Raw genomic sequence first — 17,323 nt, 5'->3', positions numbered from 1 at the left:
AAGAAAGGTCTTAATGCCAGTGTACACATCAGCCCTGTGCTGCATGTCAACCCTTACACAAAATGCCCAATTAAATTTTAGGATAGAAAAAAAAAATAATAATAAAATAAATAAATAAATGTTGGATTAGCCTGGTCAAATTACATCACATATGTGCTTTTCAAAACCTTGGACATGCTATAAAATAACATGAAGACAGGGAGGAAAATGTATCTGAAACTTGAATACTTCAAGGATATACCCCCAGGCAGTACTAAATATTTATCAGAAATAGTATATCGCTCCTTTTCACACTATTCATGACGTATGACACTTTTTGAAACACTCCTCTGCATCTTCTGCTGAGTCCTACACAGTTTTATGCAATGCCAGCTCCATTTTCATTTCTTCTCCTGCCCTCAGCCAGCCAGCGGCCTCTGAATGCTTTAATAAACTGATGAAGTAGTAGCGCTCATCAGAGGATATTTGATTGTTCCCTCTTCTATTTATTTATTTATTTATTTAGTGGCTTAATGACTATATATAATCCATTTTTATGAAGCTATTTTCTCCTGTGGTCACTTGCTTAATGAAGATCACTCCCAGGGTTCGATCACAGCATTTTTTTCTTGCTTGTTGCTATGGTGATCATGCTGGCTTTCAGTCATTTTCTTCATATTTACCATTCGAACTGATGTCATCCTTTTCACTCACATAATGTTTAGGGTACATAAAGCATTGTTTATTTCAGTCGTTGCTATGGAAATGGTCATATTTTTATTTTCCTCTGCTTGTTTCTTTAGTGATTGTGGTCATGTTTGCGGCACTGAGGCGGCAGAGGAAGAAAGAGCCTCTGATCATTTCCAAAGAGGACGTGAGGGACAATGTGGTGAGTTACAACGATGAGGGTGGAGGGGAAGAAGACACACAAGCCTTTGACATCGGCACTCTGAGGAACCCCGAAGTCATTGACACCAACAAGATGAGACGTGACATCATCCCAGAAATGCTCTTCCCCTTTCGACGTGTCTCGCCCATTAAAAACAATGCAGACGTGAGGGACTTCATTAATAGCCGTCTTCAGGAGAATGATTTGGACCCTGCAGCACCACCATATGATTCACTGGCCACTTATGCCTATGAAGGCAATGGTTCACTCGCAGAATCTCTCAGTTCACTTGAGTCAACAGCAACTGATGGAGATCAGGATTTTGATTATCTAAGTCAGTGGGGGCCACCATTCAAAAAATTGGCAGATATGTATATAGGAAAAGAGATGCATAGAGAGACATAAGATGTTGTAACACTGTCCTGAGAATGCTGACTCCACTTCATTACTTCATCAGCTTACTCAAATCAACACTCTTTAACCCAACTGTATAAGCCAGTGAGAGTCAAAAAAGACTTGAAAACATACTTAAATTAATTGGGAGATTTGATTCAAATATTTTTTTCCCTCTTCTCATTCTTGATCGAGTTCTTCTCTTTCTTCCTCATCTCTCTGTTTTATATTCCATAAAGATGCCTTTGAAGTTTAGGAATTTGTTGTGATTGATGGTGTGAATAATGTGTTTCGTACGTACAATCAGTGATAGCAGCTTTCTATACTATTGATGTTTCTTGCAAAACAATAATGGAAAACAATCTGATTATTAGCTTAGCTTTTACTGCAAACCATATATGAAATAAATACATGTAAACTATTTGGTATCTTGGGTGAAGAGGCAGTGTTACAGTGAAAGTTTTTTTTTTACTGGTTCAAAGTGTCAACGTGTGCATTCATCTCAGCACATTAAATTAGATTATGTACAATGAAACGTGTAATCTTGTAGAAACCTACTCATACAGTCTTCATTCTGGTTGAATGCTGTCATATTGTTTTATACTGTATTTATATTTTTATACTTATTTTTAAAAATAAATTTTGAAAATCTCTACCATGTTTGAAACATCATCACTTATTTATATAAATTGGAAATCAATGGATTAACCAGTTTTAATCACAGCAAAATATAATACCAAAAATGTTGTGTTTTTCCTTTCAAGGTGACATATTATACCCCATTTCAACAAACAGACAGTTTCCAGAAGTCTTAGTGAATCATCTGACATGTTTTGTTCAAAATACTACAAGGATAAGACACCACAGTGCCCTTCTCACTCTAAACAGCCATGGCCAATTTTGGCCCTTTTCCACTACCCTTTTTCAGCTCACTTCAGCTCGCTTCAGCTCACTTCAGCCCGACACGGCTCGCGTTTCGACTACCAAAAACCAGCACGACTCAGCTCGCTTCAGCCCTGCTTAGCCCCTAAAACTCGCACCGTTTTGGAGTGGGGCTGAAGCGAGCCAAAGCGAGCCGACTGAGGCTGGGGGCGTGAGCAGACACTCCCCTGTGCACTGATTGGTGAGGAGGAGTGTCCTCACATGCCCACACACGCCCCGCGAGCGCGCTGGGATCTGTAAACACCACAAACCCGGAAGGAGAAGAATTACGAATTACGAGAATTTCTGAAGCCTTATGCGCCTCGCCTCATCTATACGCTCTTGCCAGTATCTGTTGGCGTTGTCGGTGACAACAAGCCACAGAACCAAGACCAGCAACACTAACGACTCCATGTCCTCCATGTTTATTGTTTACTATTCGGGTTGTGAGACTACCGCTTAAAAGCTCACTGATGTCACTGTTTGCGCTGCTTAACGACATCACCTGACGTCCACCCACTTTCGCTAACTCCACCCAATGTGTCCACCCACTTCCAGCCAGCACGGTTCAGCGCGGTTGTAGTCGAAATGCAACTCCAACAGCCCCGCTCAGCCCGACTCAGCACGGCACGGCTCAGCCCGACTCAGCCGCATTTGTAGTGGAAAAGCGGCATTTGAGTGCCTGTTCCTTGAAATGACAATGAGCCAATGTTCACCCTCCCTCCTTCTACTGGCCAGTCAGGTAGCACTTTCCTCATGAATATTCATTCATAAAGGCAGTTTTCAAGCCATAAGTGGAGGTACTCAGCTGAGGGGGTGAAATAATTCTAATGAGCTTGTGACATGGAGAGGGGAATCAAATCTGAACAGCTTGTTGAAGCACGTTTTTGAAATAGGCAGCTCAAAAGAAACTGACTGGGTTGTCTTATTTCACAGTTTGAGGAAAAGAAAACAAAGGAAAAAGAAGTAACAGTGTGAAAAAAAACAACATATATAAGTCACTGGCAATGATCATACAATGTCAGGCAGAAGAGATGGTTGCCAGTGCAGGTTTGACTTTGTGATAAGTAGCCAAATCCAAAATAATAGACAGATCCAGAATCACAAGACAAGTAAAGGTCAGACAATCAGTAAAAAAAGTATCAAATGCAAAAACCAGAATCAGGGAGGGGGAAAATTGAATTCAGACAGCTAGATTTGGCAGCCTCATGAAAAAAAAACTCAGAGCAAAACTTTGAAACAGTAGCATGGGAGCCTGGATTATTTGTTTGTGTGTGTGTGTGTGTGCTTTATGGATGTGCTACAGATGTGTGCAATTAGTAATCAGGTGACCTTGAATGTGACAGTGACTGTGTTTAATGAGAAATGGTTCCTAATCAGCCATGTTCACTGCAAAAAAAGATACCTTAGCAAGTGAAAATATCTTGAAAATAGTTGAAATGATCTAGAATTTCCTATGAGAAGAATACAAGACACCAATTCTGACATTATTAAACCTAGTTCTAGATTGCAACCAACTTATTCTAAGATGTCTTATCAAGTAAAAATATCTGTCCATGCAGGAAGATAATTTCACTAGTATTAAATAATTTTATTTATTTAATATTAGGTAACTGTTGATCAGTCCTGCACACCGGCTTGGAGGAATTTTAGCCCATTCCTCCATACAGAACAGCTTAAACTCTGGGATGTTGGTGGGTTTCCTCACATGAACTGCTCGTTTCAGGTCCTTCCAAAACATTTAGATTGGATTAAGGTAAGGACTTTGACTTGGCCATTCAAAAATATTCACTTTATTCTTCTTTAACCATTCTTTGGTAGTACGACTTGTGTGCTTAGGGTCGTTGTCTTGCTGCATGACCCACCTTCTCTTGAGATTCAGTTCATGGACAGATGTCTTGACATTTTCCTTTAGAATTCGCTGGTACAATTCAGAATTCATTGCTCCATCAATGATGGGCCATTCTGGCTCAGATGCAGCAAAACAGGCCCAAACCATGATACTACCACCACCATGTTTCACAGATGGGATAAGGTTCTTATGCTGGAGTGCAGTGTTTTCCTTTCCCCAAACATAATGCTTCTTATTTGATGATGATGATGATGATGATGATAGTTTATTTTGAACATGTAAAAAAACAATGAATAAATAAGCAGAAAACAAGAAAAGCAAAACAGCATTTGCAACAAGAACACGTAAAAAGCCACTAAATTAGAAAATAAACTATAAAAAATATAGGTAATAATAATATATCAAAATCAAAAGAAAACAAAACAAAAATACAAACAAGGATGCACTAAGCAGTTTTGAGTTTACATGTCTGAAAAGGAGTGGGCTGAAGTAAAAACTTATTTAATCCCACCCATCTTCTTTAGTCAATATAAATTGATTATCTAGCTTCCTTATACACACACACACACACACACGCACACACACACATACTGTATATATATATATATATATATATATATATATATATATATACACACACACACACATACACTGTATATTACTTATTGTTTCAACAATTCAGATATCAATTCTCTATGACTATATCATATAATTAATGATATATGTATATCCATATGGTATTAAAGAAAGCTCCTCACCATGCATGGAGGGTTCCACCCCAAGTCCAGCACTCTGAGACGATACACTAAGCGGAAAGAGGGAGGCCGAGGGCTAGTGAGCATCAAGACCACGGTCCAGGATGAAACATCGAAAATCCGAGAATACGTCAGAAAGATGGCCCCAAGGGATGAACTGCTAAGTGAATGTCTCAGGCAGCAGAACCCTGATGAGAGTGCAGAGGAGGAGGAGGAACAGACAACCTGGAGGGACAAACCCCTACATGGCATGTACCACTGTCAGATAGAGGAAGTGGCTGATATCAAGAAATCCTACCAGTGGCTGGATAATGCAGGACTGACAGACAGCACAGAGGCACTAATCATGGCAGCACAAGAACAGGCCATAAGCACAAGAGCCATAGAGGCCAGGATCTACCAGAGTAGATCAGACCCAAGATGGAGACTGTGCAAAGAAGCCCCTGAAACAGTCCAGCACATAGTAGCAGGGTGTAAGATGCTAACTGGATCAGCATACATGGAGAGGCACAACCAAGTGGCTGGGATAGTATACAGGAACATCTGCAACCAGTATGGAATAGAAGTACCCAAGTCCCAATGGGCCATACCAAAGAAGGTGGCTGAGAACAACAGGACCAAGGTTCTGTGGGACTTCAGCTTCTAGACTGACAAACAGATCCTGGCTAACCAACCAGACATAGTGGTGGTGGACAAAGAGCAGAAGAGGGTGGTGGTGATAGATGTGGCGATCCCAGCTGACGCCAACATCAGGAAGAAGGAACATGAGAAACTTGAGAAGTATCAAGGGTTGAAAGAGCAGCTGGAACGGATGTGGAAGGTCAAGGGTTGCGTGGTCCCTGTGGTAGTGGGGGCACTTGGGGCAGTAACCCCCAAACTGGGAGAGTGGCTCCAGCAAATCCCAGGAACAACATCTGAAGCCTCAGTCCAGAAGAGCGCAGTCCTAGGAACATAAAAGATACTGCGCAGAACCCTCAAACTCCCAGGCCTCTGGTAGAGGACCCGAGCTTGAGGATGACATGGATACCACCTCCCCACTGGGGGTGAGAAGGAGAAAGATTATATACACACACATACACTGTATATTACTTACTGTTTCAACTATTCAGATATCAATTCTCTATGACTATATCATATAATTAATTATATATGTAAATTCCATATGTCTACACATAAGTTTACTACTAATACCATGCTCACTATGGAGAAGAACAAGATAAAAACAAAACAAATAGATGATGACTCAAAAAAGAACAAAATAAAAAAATACACAATAAACAGCCAGTTATGATTAATCCCCTTCATCTTTATACCTTGTGAAAATCAAATTTTTCTTCATCTTTTTAAACCAAAAAGTTTTATTTTGGTCTCATTCATCCACAAAACATTTTTCCAATAGCCTTCTGGCTTGTTCACATGATCTTTAGCAAACGGCAGATGAGCAGCAATGTTCTTTTTGGAGAGCAGTGGTTAAATTTCTCCTTGCAACCCTGCCATGCACACCATTGTTGTTTAGTGTTCTTCTGATGGTGGACTCATGAGCATTAATGTTAGCCACTATGAGAGAGGCCTTCAGTTGCTTAGAAGTTACCTTGGGGTCCTTTGTGACCTCGCCGACTATTACACGTTTTGCTCTTGGAGTGATCTTTGTTGGTCGACAACTCCTTGGTAGGGTACCGATGGTCTTGAATTTCCTCCATTTGCACACAATCTGTCTGTCTGTGGATTGGTGGATTCCAAACTCTTTAGAGATGGTTTTGTAACATTTTCCAGCCTGATGAGCATCAACAACGCTTTTACTGAGGTCCTCAGAAATCTCCTTTGTACGTGCCATGATACACTTCCACAAATATGTGTTGTGAAGATCAGACTTTGATAGATCCCTGTTCTTTAAATAAAACAGGGTGCCCACTCACACCTGATTGTCATCCCATTGATTGAAAACACCTGACTCTAATTTCACCTTCAAATTAACTGCTAAACCTAGAGGTTCACATACTTTTGCCACTCACTGGTATGTAATATTGGATCATTTTCCTCAATAAATAAATGACCAAGTTTAATATTTTTGTCTCATCTGTTTAACTGGGTTCTCTTTATCTACTTTTAGGACTTGTGTGAAAATCTGATGATGTTTTAGGTCATATTTATGCAGAAATATAGAAAATTCTAAAGGGTTCACAAACTTTCAAGCACCACTGTACATGCTTGCACATAAGGGTTTTAGCTATTCATTCCTTTGTAAGATCTTATTTAATCACCCCCTTATACACTAGTGTATGTCTCCAGATGATTACCAAATAGAGCAGTTTTTAATTTGCACTTTAGGTACATGGACATCTGCTAGAATAGCAAGGAAATGGTTTTGATAGAGAAAAGTTTCATATCACCTTCAGGAAAGAGAAAAGTAACATTTCACAAATGTTCGCATCTTGATCTAAATAAACAACTCAAGGATAATTGAGCAATGTTTGATGTTCTGAAGGTTGAAGATTAGGGTAGAGGGAACATGGTATATGGATATTGCCTTCAGAATTATCAGAATCTCAACAATTGATATTTGAGGACAGGATTGAGCCTTTGATGGACCCAGGTCTCGCCTCGTCTCGTCTTCTTCTGCTTATCCGGGGCCGGGTCGCGGAGGCAGCAGTCTGAGCATGGAAGCCCAAACTTCCCTTTCCCCAGACACCTTGGCCAGCTCCTCGGGAAGAACACCGAGGCGTTCCCAGGCCAGCTGAGAGACATAGTCCCTCCAGCGTGTCCTGGGTCTTCCCCAAGGCCTCCTCCTGGGGGGGCATGCCTGGAACACCTCCCCAGGGAGGTGTCCAGGAGGCATCCGAAAGAGATGCCTGAGCCACCTCAGCTGATTCCTCTCGATGTGGAGGAGCAGCGGCTCTACTCCGAGCTCCTCCCGAGTGACTGTGCTTCTCACCCTACCTCTAAGGGAGCGCCCAGCCACCCTGCGAAGGAAACTCATTTCGGCCTCTTGTATCCGCGATCTTGTTCTTTCGGTCATTATCCAAAGCTCATGACCATAGGTGAGATTCGGAACGTAGATTGACCGGTAAATCGAGAGCTTCGCCTTTTGGCTCAGCTCTTTCTTCACCACAATGGACCGGTAAAGCGACCGCATCACTGCGGAGGCTGCGCCGAACCTCCTGTCGACCTCACACTCTATCCTTCCCTGACTTGTGAACAAGATCCTGAGATACTTAAACTCCTCCACTTGAGGCAGGACTTCTCCACCAACCTGGATAGGGCAAGCCACCCTTTTCCAGTCGAGAACAATGGCCTTTGACTGGTGCTGATTCTCATCCCAGCTGCTTCACACTCGACTGCAAACTGCCCCAGTGCATGCTGAAGGTCCTGGTTTGAAGAAGCCAACAGGGCAACATCATCTGCAAAAAGCAGAGATGAAATCCTGTGGTTCCCAAACAGGATTCCTTCTGGCCCCTGGCTGCGCCTAAAAATTCTGAACAGAACCAGTGACAAAGGGCAGCCCTGCCAGAGTCCAACATGCACTGGGAACATGTCTGACCTACTGCCGGCAATGCGAACCAGACTCCTGCTCCGTTTGTACAGGGACCGGACAGCCCTTAGCAAAGAGCCCCGAACCCCATACTGCCGAAGCACCCCCCACAGATACCATGAGGGACAAGGTCGAATGCCTTCTCCAGATCCACAAAGCACATGTGGACTGGTTGGGCAAACACCCATGAACCCTCGAGCACCCTATGAAGGGTATAGAGCTGGTCCAGTGTTCTGCGACCAGGACGAAAACCGTATTGTTCCTCCTGGATCCGAGGTTCGACTATCGGCCGAATTCTCCTCTCCAGTACCCTGGAGTAAACCTTCCCTGGGAGGCTGAGAAGTGTGATTCCCCTATAATTGGAGCACACTCTCCGGTCCCCTTTCTTAAAAAGAGGGACCACCACCCCAGTCTGCCACTCCAGAGGCACTGTCCCCGACTGCCACGCGATGTTGCAGAGGCGTGTCAGCCAAGGCAGCCCCACAACATCCAGAGACTTGAGATACTCAGGGCGGATCTCATCCACCCCCGGTGCCTTGCCACCGAGGAGCTTGCAAACCACCTCAGTGACTTCAGCTTGGGTAATGGACGAGTCCACCTCTGAGTCATCAGCCTCCACCTCCTCAATGGAAGACATGACGGTGAGATTGAGGAGATCCTCAAAGTATTCCTTCCACCGCCTGACAATGTCCCCAGTCGAGGTCAACAGCTCCCCACCCGCACTGTAAACAGTGTTGGCAGAGTACTGCTTCCCCCTCCTGAGGCACCGGATGGTTTGCCAGAATTTCTTTGAGGCCGACCGATAGTCCTTCTCCATGGCCTTCCCGAACTCCTCCCAGTTCCGAGTTTTTGCCTCCGCAACTGCCCGAGCTGCGGCACGCCTGGCCTGCCGATACCAGTCAGCTGCCTCAGGAGTCCTGGAGGTCAACATGGCCCGATAGGACTCCTTCTTCAGCTTGACAGCATCCCTTACTTCTGGCATCCACCACCGGGTTTGGGGATTGCTGCCACGACAGGCACCGGAGACCTTGCGGCCACAGCTCCGAACAGCCACGTCTACAATGGAGGTAAAGAACATGGTCCACTCAGACTCAATGTCCCCCGCCTCCCTTGGAAGCTGGGAGAAGCTATCCCGGAGGTGGGAGTTAAAAACCTCCCCGACAGAGTGCTCGGCCAGACGTTCCCAGCAGACCCTCACCATACGTTTGTGCCTGCCAGGTCTGTCCGGCTTCCTCCTCTGCCAGCGGATCCAACTCACCACCAGGTGGTGATCAGCTGACAGCTCAGCCCCTCTCTTCACCCGAGTGTCCAAGACATAGGGCCGGAGATCAGATGAAACGACAACAAAGTTGATCATCAACCTCCGACCTAAGGTGTCCTGGTGCCACGTGCACTTATGGACACCCCTATGCTCGAACATGGTGTTCATTATGGACAAACCGTGACTAGCACAGAAGCCCAATAACAAAACACCACTCGGGTTCAGATCGGGGAGGACATTCCTCCCAACCATGCCCCTCCAGGTGTCACTGTCGTCGCCCACATGAGCATTGAAGTCCCCCAGTAGAACAATGGAGTCCCCAGTCTGAGCACCTCTCTGTACCTCTCCCAGGGACTCCAAGAAGGTCGGATACTCTATACTGCTATTCAGCCCGTAGGCACAAACAACAACAAGAGCCCTCTCCCCAATCCGAAGGTGCAGAGAGGCGACCCTCTCGTTCACTGGGGTAAACTCCAACACATGGCGGCTGAGCTGGGGAGCTATAAGCAAGCCCACACCAGCCCGCCGCTGCTCACCATGGGCAACTCCAGAGAAGTGGAGAGTCCAGCCCCTCTCAAGGAGCTGGGTTTCAGAGCCCAAGCTGTGCATGGAGGTGAGCCTGACTATCTCTAGCCAGTACCTCTCAACCTCCCGCACAAGCTCAGGCTCTTTCCCCCCCAATGAAGTGACATTCCATGTCCCAACAGCTAGCCGCTGTGCTCGGGGATCAGGTCGTCGAGGCCCCTGCCTTCGACTGCTGCCCAATCCACATTGCACTGGCCCCCTACAGCTACCTCTGTGGGTTGTGAACCCACAGGAGGTCGGGCCCACGTCACTGCTTCGGGCTTAGCCCGGCCAGGCCCCGTGGGCAAAGGCCCAGCCACCAAGTGCTCGCATACAAGCCCCAACCCTGGGCCTGGCTCCAGGGTGGGGCCCCAGCTGCGCCATACCAGGCGACATCACGGTCCTTGATCGATTCTTCTCCATAAGGGTTTTGGTGAACTGCTCTTGGTCTGGCCTGTCACCTAGGACCTGTCTGCCTTGGGAGACCCTAACAGGGCATAATGCCCCCGACAACATAGCTCCTAGGATCATTCAAGCACACAAACCCCTCCACCACAATAAGGTGGCAGTTCTAGGAGATGGACCCAGGTAGATGGACCATTTTTTTTTTTATGCTGAACATTTCAAGATTATTTATTTTTTAAAGGCTTGCTTGTGTGTTAAAATAGGGTTCAAATCCAAATAGTCTGATTTTTATTGGCAAAATCAAATTTTGTATTCCTACTAACATGAATGTATTTATTTGAAAGTATGTTTGAAGAATCTTTTTTCTACTGATTAACATTTTGCCAGAGACAGAGTAGGGTATCATGTGCTTACCTTTCCACCAAACTTGGTGATATGTATGATCCAAAAGTTGTATTTAGGTATCTTCTGCATAACAGTACAATAATTCATATTCAGGTCCAATTATCTCACCAAACACTTTTAATAGGAACATGAATACAATTTTCCATTTGTCCAGTCATGTGGAGAAGTGCAATGCATAAAATCATGCAGGTCAAGAGTTTGAGTTAATGTTCACAGTAAACATCATAATTGGGAGAATATGTGACCTCACTGACTTGGCATGGGTTTTGGTATCAAATGAGCTAGACTGAGTACTTTTACCTGCGATGACCTGGCGACTTGTCCAGGGTGTACCCCGCCTCTCACCCATAGTCAGCTGGGATAGGCTCCAGCTTGCCTGTGACCCTGTACAGGATAAGTGGCTACAGATAATGGATGGATGAATGGACTTGTATTTCATTGCAGACAGAATTAACCCAAAATATTTCAAGTTTTGTCTGGTTAACTTCATTTCATTTGTTAATATGCACCCATTCCTGCATTACAGGCCTGCACCACATTCCAAAAAAAGTTGGGAACCAGCAACCTTTTGGTCCCAAAGCTGCTTCTCTAACCATTAGGCCATGGCTTCCATCTGTCCATCCATTATCTGTAGCTGCTTATCCTGTTCTACAGGGTCGCAGGCAAGCTGGAGCCTATCCCAACTGACTATGGGCAAGAGGCAGGGTACACCCTGGACAAGTCGCCAGGCTGACACAGAGGCAAATAACCATTCACACTCACATTTATGGTCAATTTAGAGCCACCAATTAACCTAACCTGCATGTCTTTGGATTGTGGGGGAAACCAGAGCACCCGGAGGAAACCCATGCAGACACGGGGAGAACATGCAAACTCCACACAGAAAGGCCCCTGCTGGCCACTGGGCTTGAACCCAGGACCGTCTTGCTGTGAGGCGATAGTGCTAACCACTACACCACCGTTCCACCCCACCATGGCTTCTATTAATATATTATATTAATACAGTTAATATAAAGTGTCCTTTTTGCACAGTAAAGATTTAACTAGCATCTGTGGATGTAACTTTATACTGTAGTGCTTAATAAAGGCTTTTCAATGCAATCCTGAGTATAGTTTTAACTGGAATTTGTGGATGAAACTCAGTGTTGTAGTTATTGACAAAGGATTGCCAAAGTAATCCTGAGCTTATGTGGTTAGATCGGCTATAAATGAATGATGGCTTCTGATGCAGTGCTGTCTGAAAGACTGGAGATCATGGGTGTTCAGCTTAGGCTTGCACCATTATCCTTTATGCACTAAAATCCTTCCACATTCCTTGAATCTTTTAATGATATTATGGACTGCAGAGTGAAACATTCAAATCCCTTCATGTCTTTCTTTGAGAAACTTTGTTTTAAAACATTTCAATTATTTTATTATGTATTTGTTGACAGACTGGAGATCCTCTGCCCATCTTTTCTCCTCAAAGACTAAGCCTTTCATCAATACTGATTTTGTACAAAATCATGATTAGAATCACCTGTTGACATCACCTGTTTCAAATCACATAATTATTTATATATTGTCTTACCTCATTACTAGCTCATATTGCCCCTTTCCCAACTTTTTTGAGAAGGTGTTGCAGACCTGAAATGCACAAATGGATGTATATTAACAAATGAAATAAAGTTGACCAGGCAAAATATGAAATATTTTGGGTTCATACTGTCTTCAATAAACTCCAAGTCAAAGTAAATTTAGATGTAGCCCTTCTCATTACCCCTCCGATAAGTAAGAGGACCAAAGTGGGTTCGTTTACTACCTATAGCAGTTCAGTGCCCACAGACAGGTGATAAACCTCAAGTGAGTGGAGCCTGGCACGACATATATCCCTTCAAACAAACAATATATATTTTTATTAACCGTTTTTTTTTTTTACCACAATGTTAGGGTACACTTCATTTTAAACAACCAAAAACATTATAATAAATGAAAGTGCCCCATGGCAGTACACTGAATATATTCCAGTAACCCTTTTTAACCCAACAAAAGTTGCCCCTTTAACCTCCACCTATAAGAATGTCTCCTTTGATAAAACAAAATTAAAATAAAATAAAATAAACTTAGTGGGCTTCAAACGCTCCACTCCCTTAACACTACATCCCGCTGTATTTAAATTAACACAAACTGTAACCAGGCCTCTCAGGGAAAATAGAGATGGCCTTCACACTTTAGAACACAGAAAAATAATACACACAAATGCACCGGTGCACTGAGAAAAGGAAACAAAAAGCCGGCAAACCCAAAAAATAACAAACGTTGCAGGCCTGATAAGAACGTTCATATGGGTCTTGTCGTTTTCACTATTCAGTCTTTACTCACGACACCAACGAGCTGCTCAGGTGGACAGATGGTGGGGGTGCACACCTCCCAGGTTAGCGTCCTTGAGGCCCGATCCTCCCACGTTGCCCAGAGGAACCACTGACTTTACCCAGGTCGCCAGCGGTGCTATCTGGGGCGCATTGATCCCTCGACGGTTGCTTGGTGGAACCTCAGTCATGCCGGGAAGTCTGAAGCGCTAACCAAACAACTTTCACTGCCTATTATCTATATTATTAGACACCACAACTCTGACGTGGTGGTCTATTCTTTATACAAGTGAGCACGCGACTGTACTTTTATCGCAGCACGCTAGCGTGCAGCTGTACTGTTCTCTTTGCAAGCTAGCATGCGTCTGCACTGTGCTTTTTGCAAGCTAGCATGTACGACTCACGTGCGTTACCTTCACACAGTACATAGATACACTTGTAATGGCCTGTGGATAACTGCTGCCAGGCACTCAAATCAACTACTCTAAATGATAACTTTTGGCGTCACCACACCTAAAACTGTTATTAACACACACGGACTAGAATGGTGAAATATTCTTACTGCGGTAACCTTCTCCTGGCCGACTTGACCAGAGCTTCTGCCTTTATGTCTCTCTCCCCTCGTTCTGCCTGTCTCCCCCCCCCCCCGAGGAACTCTCGCAATAACTTCATGAACTCACATACATTCTCCCGTTGCACTTTTATGTAATGTCTCTTATTGTGCCCTATTTATTATGTTTAGGCAACATCTCTTTTTTTATTATTATTAATATTATTATTTACACAAAAAAAATATACTATGTCCTAGGAAATTAACCATCTATCCATTTGTTGCAGACTAGTAATTGGCATATTGAAATGCAATCACGTGACTCGGGGAGTCTCCCGGGTTACATAGAAATCACTGATTTCTGTTTTTATTTGCATTTTCCATACTGTCCCAACATTTTCTAATTTGGGGTTGGCTAACACAGTGTGCATTTGCAGCACTCAAACTTGTATTCTACTTTGTTGTTACTAGTCATTCTGGAAATTTGCCTGCTACAAACACTAATAACTGATGGACTCAATGCCAAAAGAGAAGTTGGAGAACAGGGGGCATTGGGTGCAGCTAAAGATGCAGTGGAGTTGTTTCCTTGTCAGAACTTCACTACAAAGCTGCTTCATTGTGGCTTTACTTTGTGGACCTTTTTTTTTTCAATTCTCAACAAGAACCATTAAAAATACATGAATTAGCATAACTGTCAGAAACTTTCCTACATCTCACAAGCAGAGGTAGGGTATTGTGTTGCTACCAAGTTGGCCCTAATTTATGTATGCTCTCAGACTAATAAGACTTTCATTTTGAATGAATTGGACTTCTTGTTTTTTTAACTGATACTAGGCTTAAACATGGTGAGAATGATCAGATTGTTGAATTGTGCCAGTAGAACTCTGCAATGTTTAACTACCTAATGCTCCTTGGTTGAGGAGGTGGCCACAGAACAAGCCAGTTTTGTGTGCTGTGTTCATCCTCCAAAACTATATTGTGGTTTAAATTGAATTTATTGATTTATTAACAATTGAGCTTCATTTGGTAATTTAATATTCACATTGATGACATATGGTGGTGTAGTGGTTAGCACTGTCACCTCACAGCAAGAAGGCTCTAAGTTTGATCCCAGTGGCTGACAGGGGCCATTCTGTGTGGAGTTTGCATGTTCTCCTAGTGTCTATCTGGGTTTCCTCTGGGTGCTCTGGTTTCCCCCACAGTCCAAAGACATGCAAGTTAGGTTAATCGGTGGCTCTAAATTGACCGTAGGTGTGAATGGTTGTTTGTCTCTATGTGCCAACCCTGCGATGATCTGGCGACTTGTCCAGGGTGTTCCCTGCCTCTCGCCCATAGTCAGCTGAAATAGGCTCCAGCTTGCCCACGAACCTGCACAGGATAAGCAGTTATGGATAATGGATGGATGGATTGATGACATTTTAATACATTTGCTTCAGATTGTGTAAATATTGTTGAATTATTTAATTATGTTCAACAGTTTTTAGGTTCCACACATAATGGAACCTATACTGGATTTGAAGTTCATGCTAGATTTGGCACTTAACTCCCTATATTTATAAGACATCAGATTCTTTATCTACAAAGGTATTATTTTTGAATCCACTTTTAAGTCTAAATTGGTCAGCTCTAAACATACAGCATGATAAGCAATGTTTTAGTAATGGTTCAACTGCCATATTTTCCCTGACTTGAGTGTACAAACCACATTGTTTTATCATGTCAGTGATTACATTAGCTGTTTTCATAATCTCTGCTCTGCAACATTAAATAATTGTGCTTCTTACAAGACTAGGTTAACCATTACATTGGTTGAATGATGAAATATTTTGTCTAGAGAGAGGATATAGATGCATTGTATGTAAGTGAAAAGAGACAAAGCTGCAAGTTCATTACCTACACTTGGAAGCTTTATTGGTTTCCTATAACCCAATGGTTAAGGAGGCAAGAACTCCTTATTTAGTAAGGTAATCAGTGCCAATAAACAGAACTCACAGTTTTTATTGTCTATTCTTGATTAAGTTGTAAACGATGCTCCATCTGCCACTTCTATTTGCACTATTGATTATAAAAAAAGTTTAAAGTTGCCCCCCTGCCCTTGTTGACAAGATTAGTGACATCAGGACGTGACTATCTATATTGCTGTATCCCCACTACATTTGACACTGCTTTATTATTATCACATCACATTATCTCTAGCCGCTTTATCCTTCTACAGGGTCGCAGGCAAGCTGGAGCCTATCCCAGCTGACTACGGGCGAAAGGCGGGGTACACCCTGGACAAGTCGCCAGGTCATCACAGGGCTGACACATAGACACAGACAACCATTCACACTCACATTCACACCTACGGTCAATTTAGAGTCACCAGTTAACCTAACCTGCATGTCTTTGGACTGTGGGGGAAACCGGAGCACCCGGAGGAAACCCACGCGGACACGGGGAGAACATGCAAACTCCGCACAGAAAGGCCCTCGCCGGCCCCGGGGCTCGAACCCAGGACCTTCTTGCTGTGAGGCGACAGCGCTAACCACTACACCACCGTGCCGCCCCCTTTATTATTATTATTATTATTATTATTATTTGAAGAAGAAGAAGAAGAAGTAGAAGTAGTATTAGGAACTGTCTGTGCCACCCAATTTTGAATGAATCACACATTTCAGGTTATGTTCCAGGGAACTTTAAGTTAGCACATGTTGAGCCTCTTCTTAATAAAACTGGCCTTGATCCATCTATGTTTATGGAAATTATTGTATACAATCCCTAAATTTAATTTAATAATTAAGATTTTAGAGAAGATGGCAACTGCTTAGTTGTCATGTATACTAGAACAAACAACCTTTGAAAAATTATAGTTTTAAATAAATAAATAAATAAATAAATAAATAAACGACTGCAGAGAATACTCCCTTAAGATTATGAAATGACATTTAATGCATGTTGATGTTAGAGTGGTGTGTTAGACCTTAAAGCCTGATTATGAAATTGAAATTAATCAGGGTTAATCAGTGGGTTGGTATTTTGGGCAATGCTCTTAATTGTTTTTGTTGCGGATAAATGATCCTCTCTTGCTGCCCTTACTTGTGGAGTATCTCTGGGATGCGTTATTGGCACAATTCTATTTCCAATCTATATGAATTCCTTTGGAATTTTAATTGAGTATTTTAGTCTCTTTTCATTTTAAACACACAGTTTTACTTGTTGGTGAAAAGTAAATACTTATGTAGATTAACTTACTTTTTAGGAATTAATGACTGGACCTTTATAGCATTCTTAAGTTAAATGAAGATAAAACAGAAGATGTAACTGACCCTGGTAGACTCATTTGGGAAATTAAGATAGCCATTGGGATCTAATGTTAAACACTGCTTTTAATGTACCATTTTTTTCTTTGAATTTTGTGATGCATATCAATAAGTTCAATCCTGTTTTCCCCCATTTAGGACATATTGATAAGAATAGACATAAATTGTCT

At 43.0% G+C, this 17,323-nt stretch overlaps 1 protein-coding gene across 1 annotated transcript in view; it reads left to right on the top strand.

Annotated features, from left to right (window-relative positions):
• Positions 1-1,273, top strand: part of LOC132897807 (cadherin-10) — a 55,973-nt gene extending 54,700 nt beyond the window's left edge. The window contains exon 11 of the mRNA XM_060939031.1: positions 783-1,273. Within this exon, the coding sequence (XP_060795014.1) occupies positions 783-1,273 (491 nt within the window). The remainder of the gene's footprint in view (positions 1-782) is intronic.
• The last annotated feature ends 16,050 nt before the right edge of the window (positions 1,274-17,323 follow it).

This window comes from Neoarius graeffei, chromosome 14 (assembly GCF_027579695.1).
Source record: "Neoarius graeffei isolate fNeoGra1 chromosome 14, fNeoGra1.pri, whole genome shotgun sequence".
NCBI lineage: Eukaryota > Metazoa > Chordata > Actinopteri > Siluriformes > Ariidae > Neoarius > Neoarius graeffei.
Note: the sequence above shows the minus strand (reverse complement) of the source record. Positions and strands in the feature narration are given on the sequence as shown.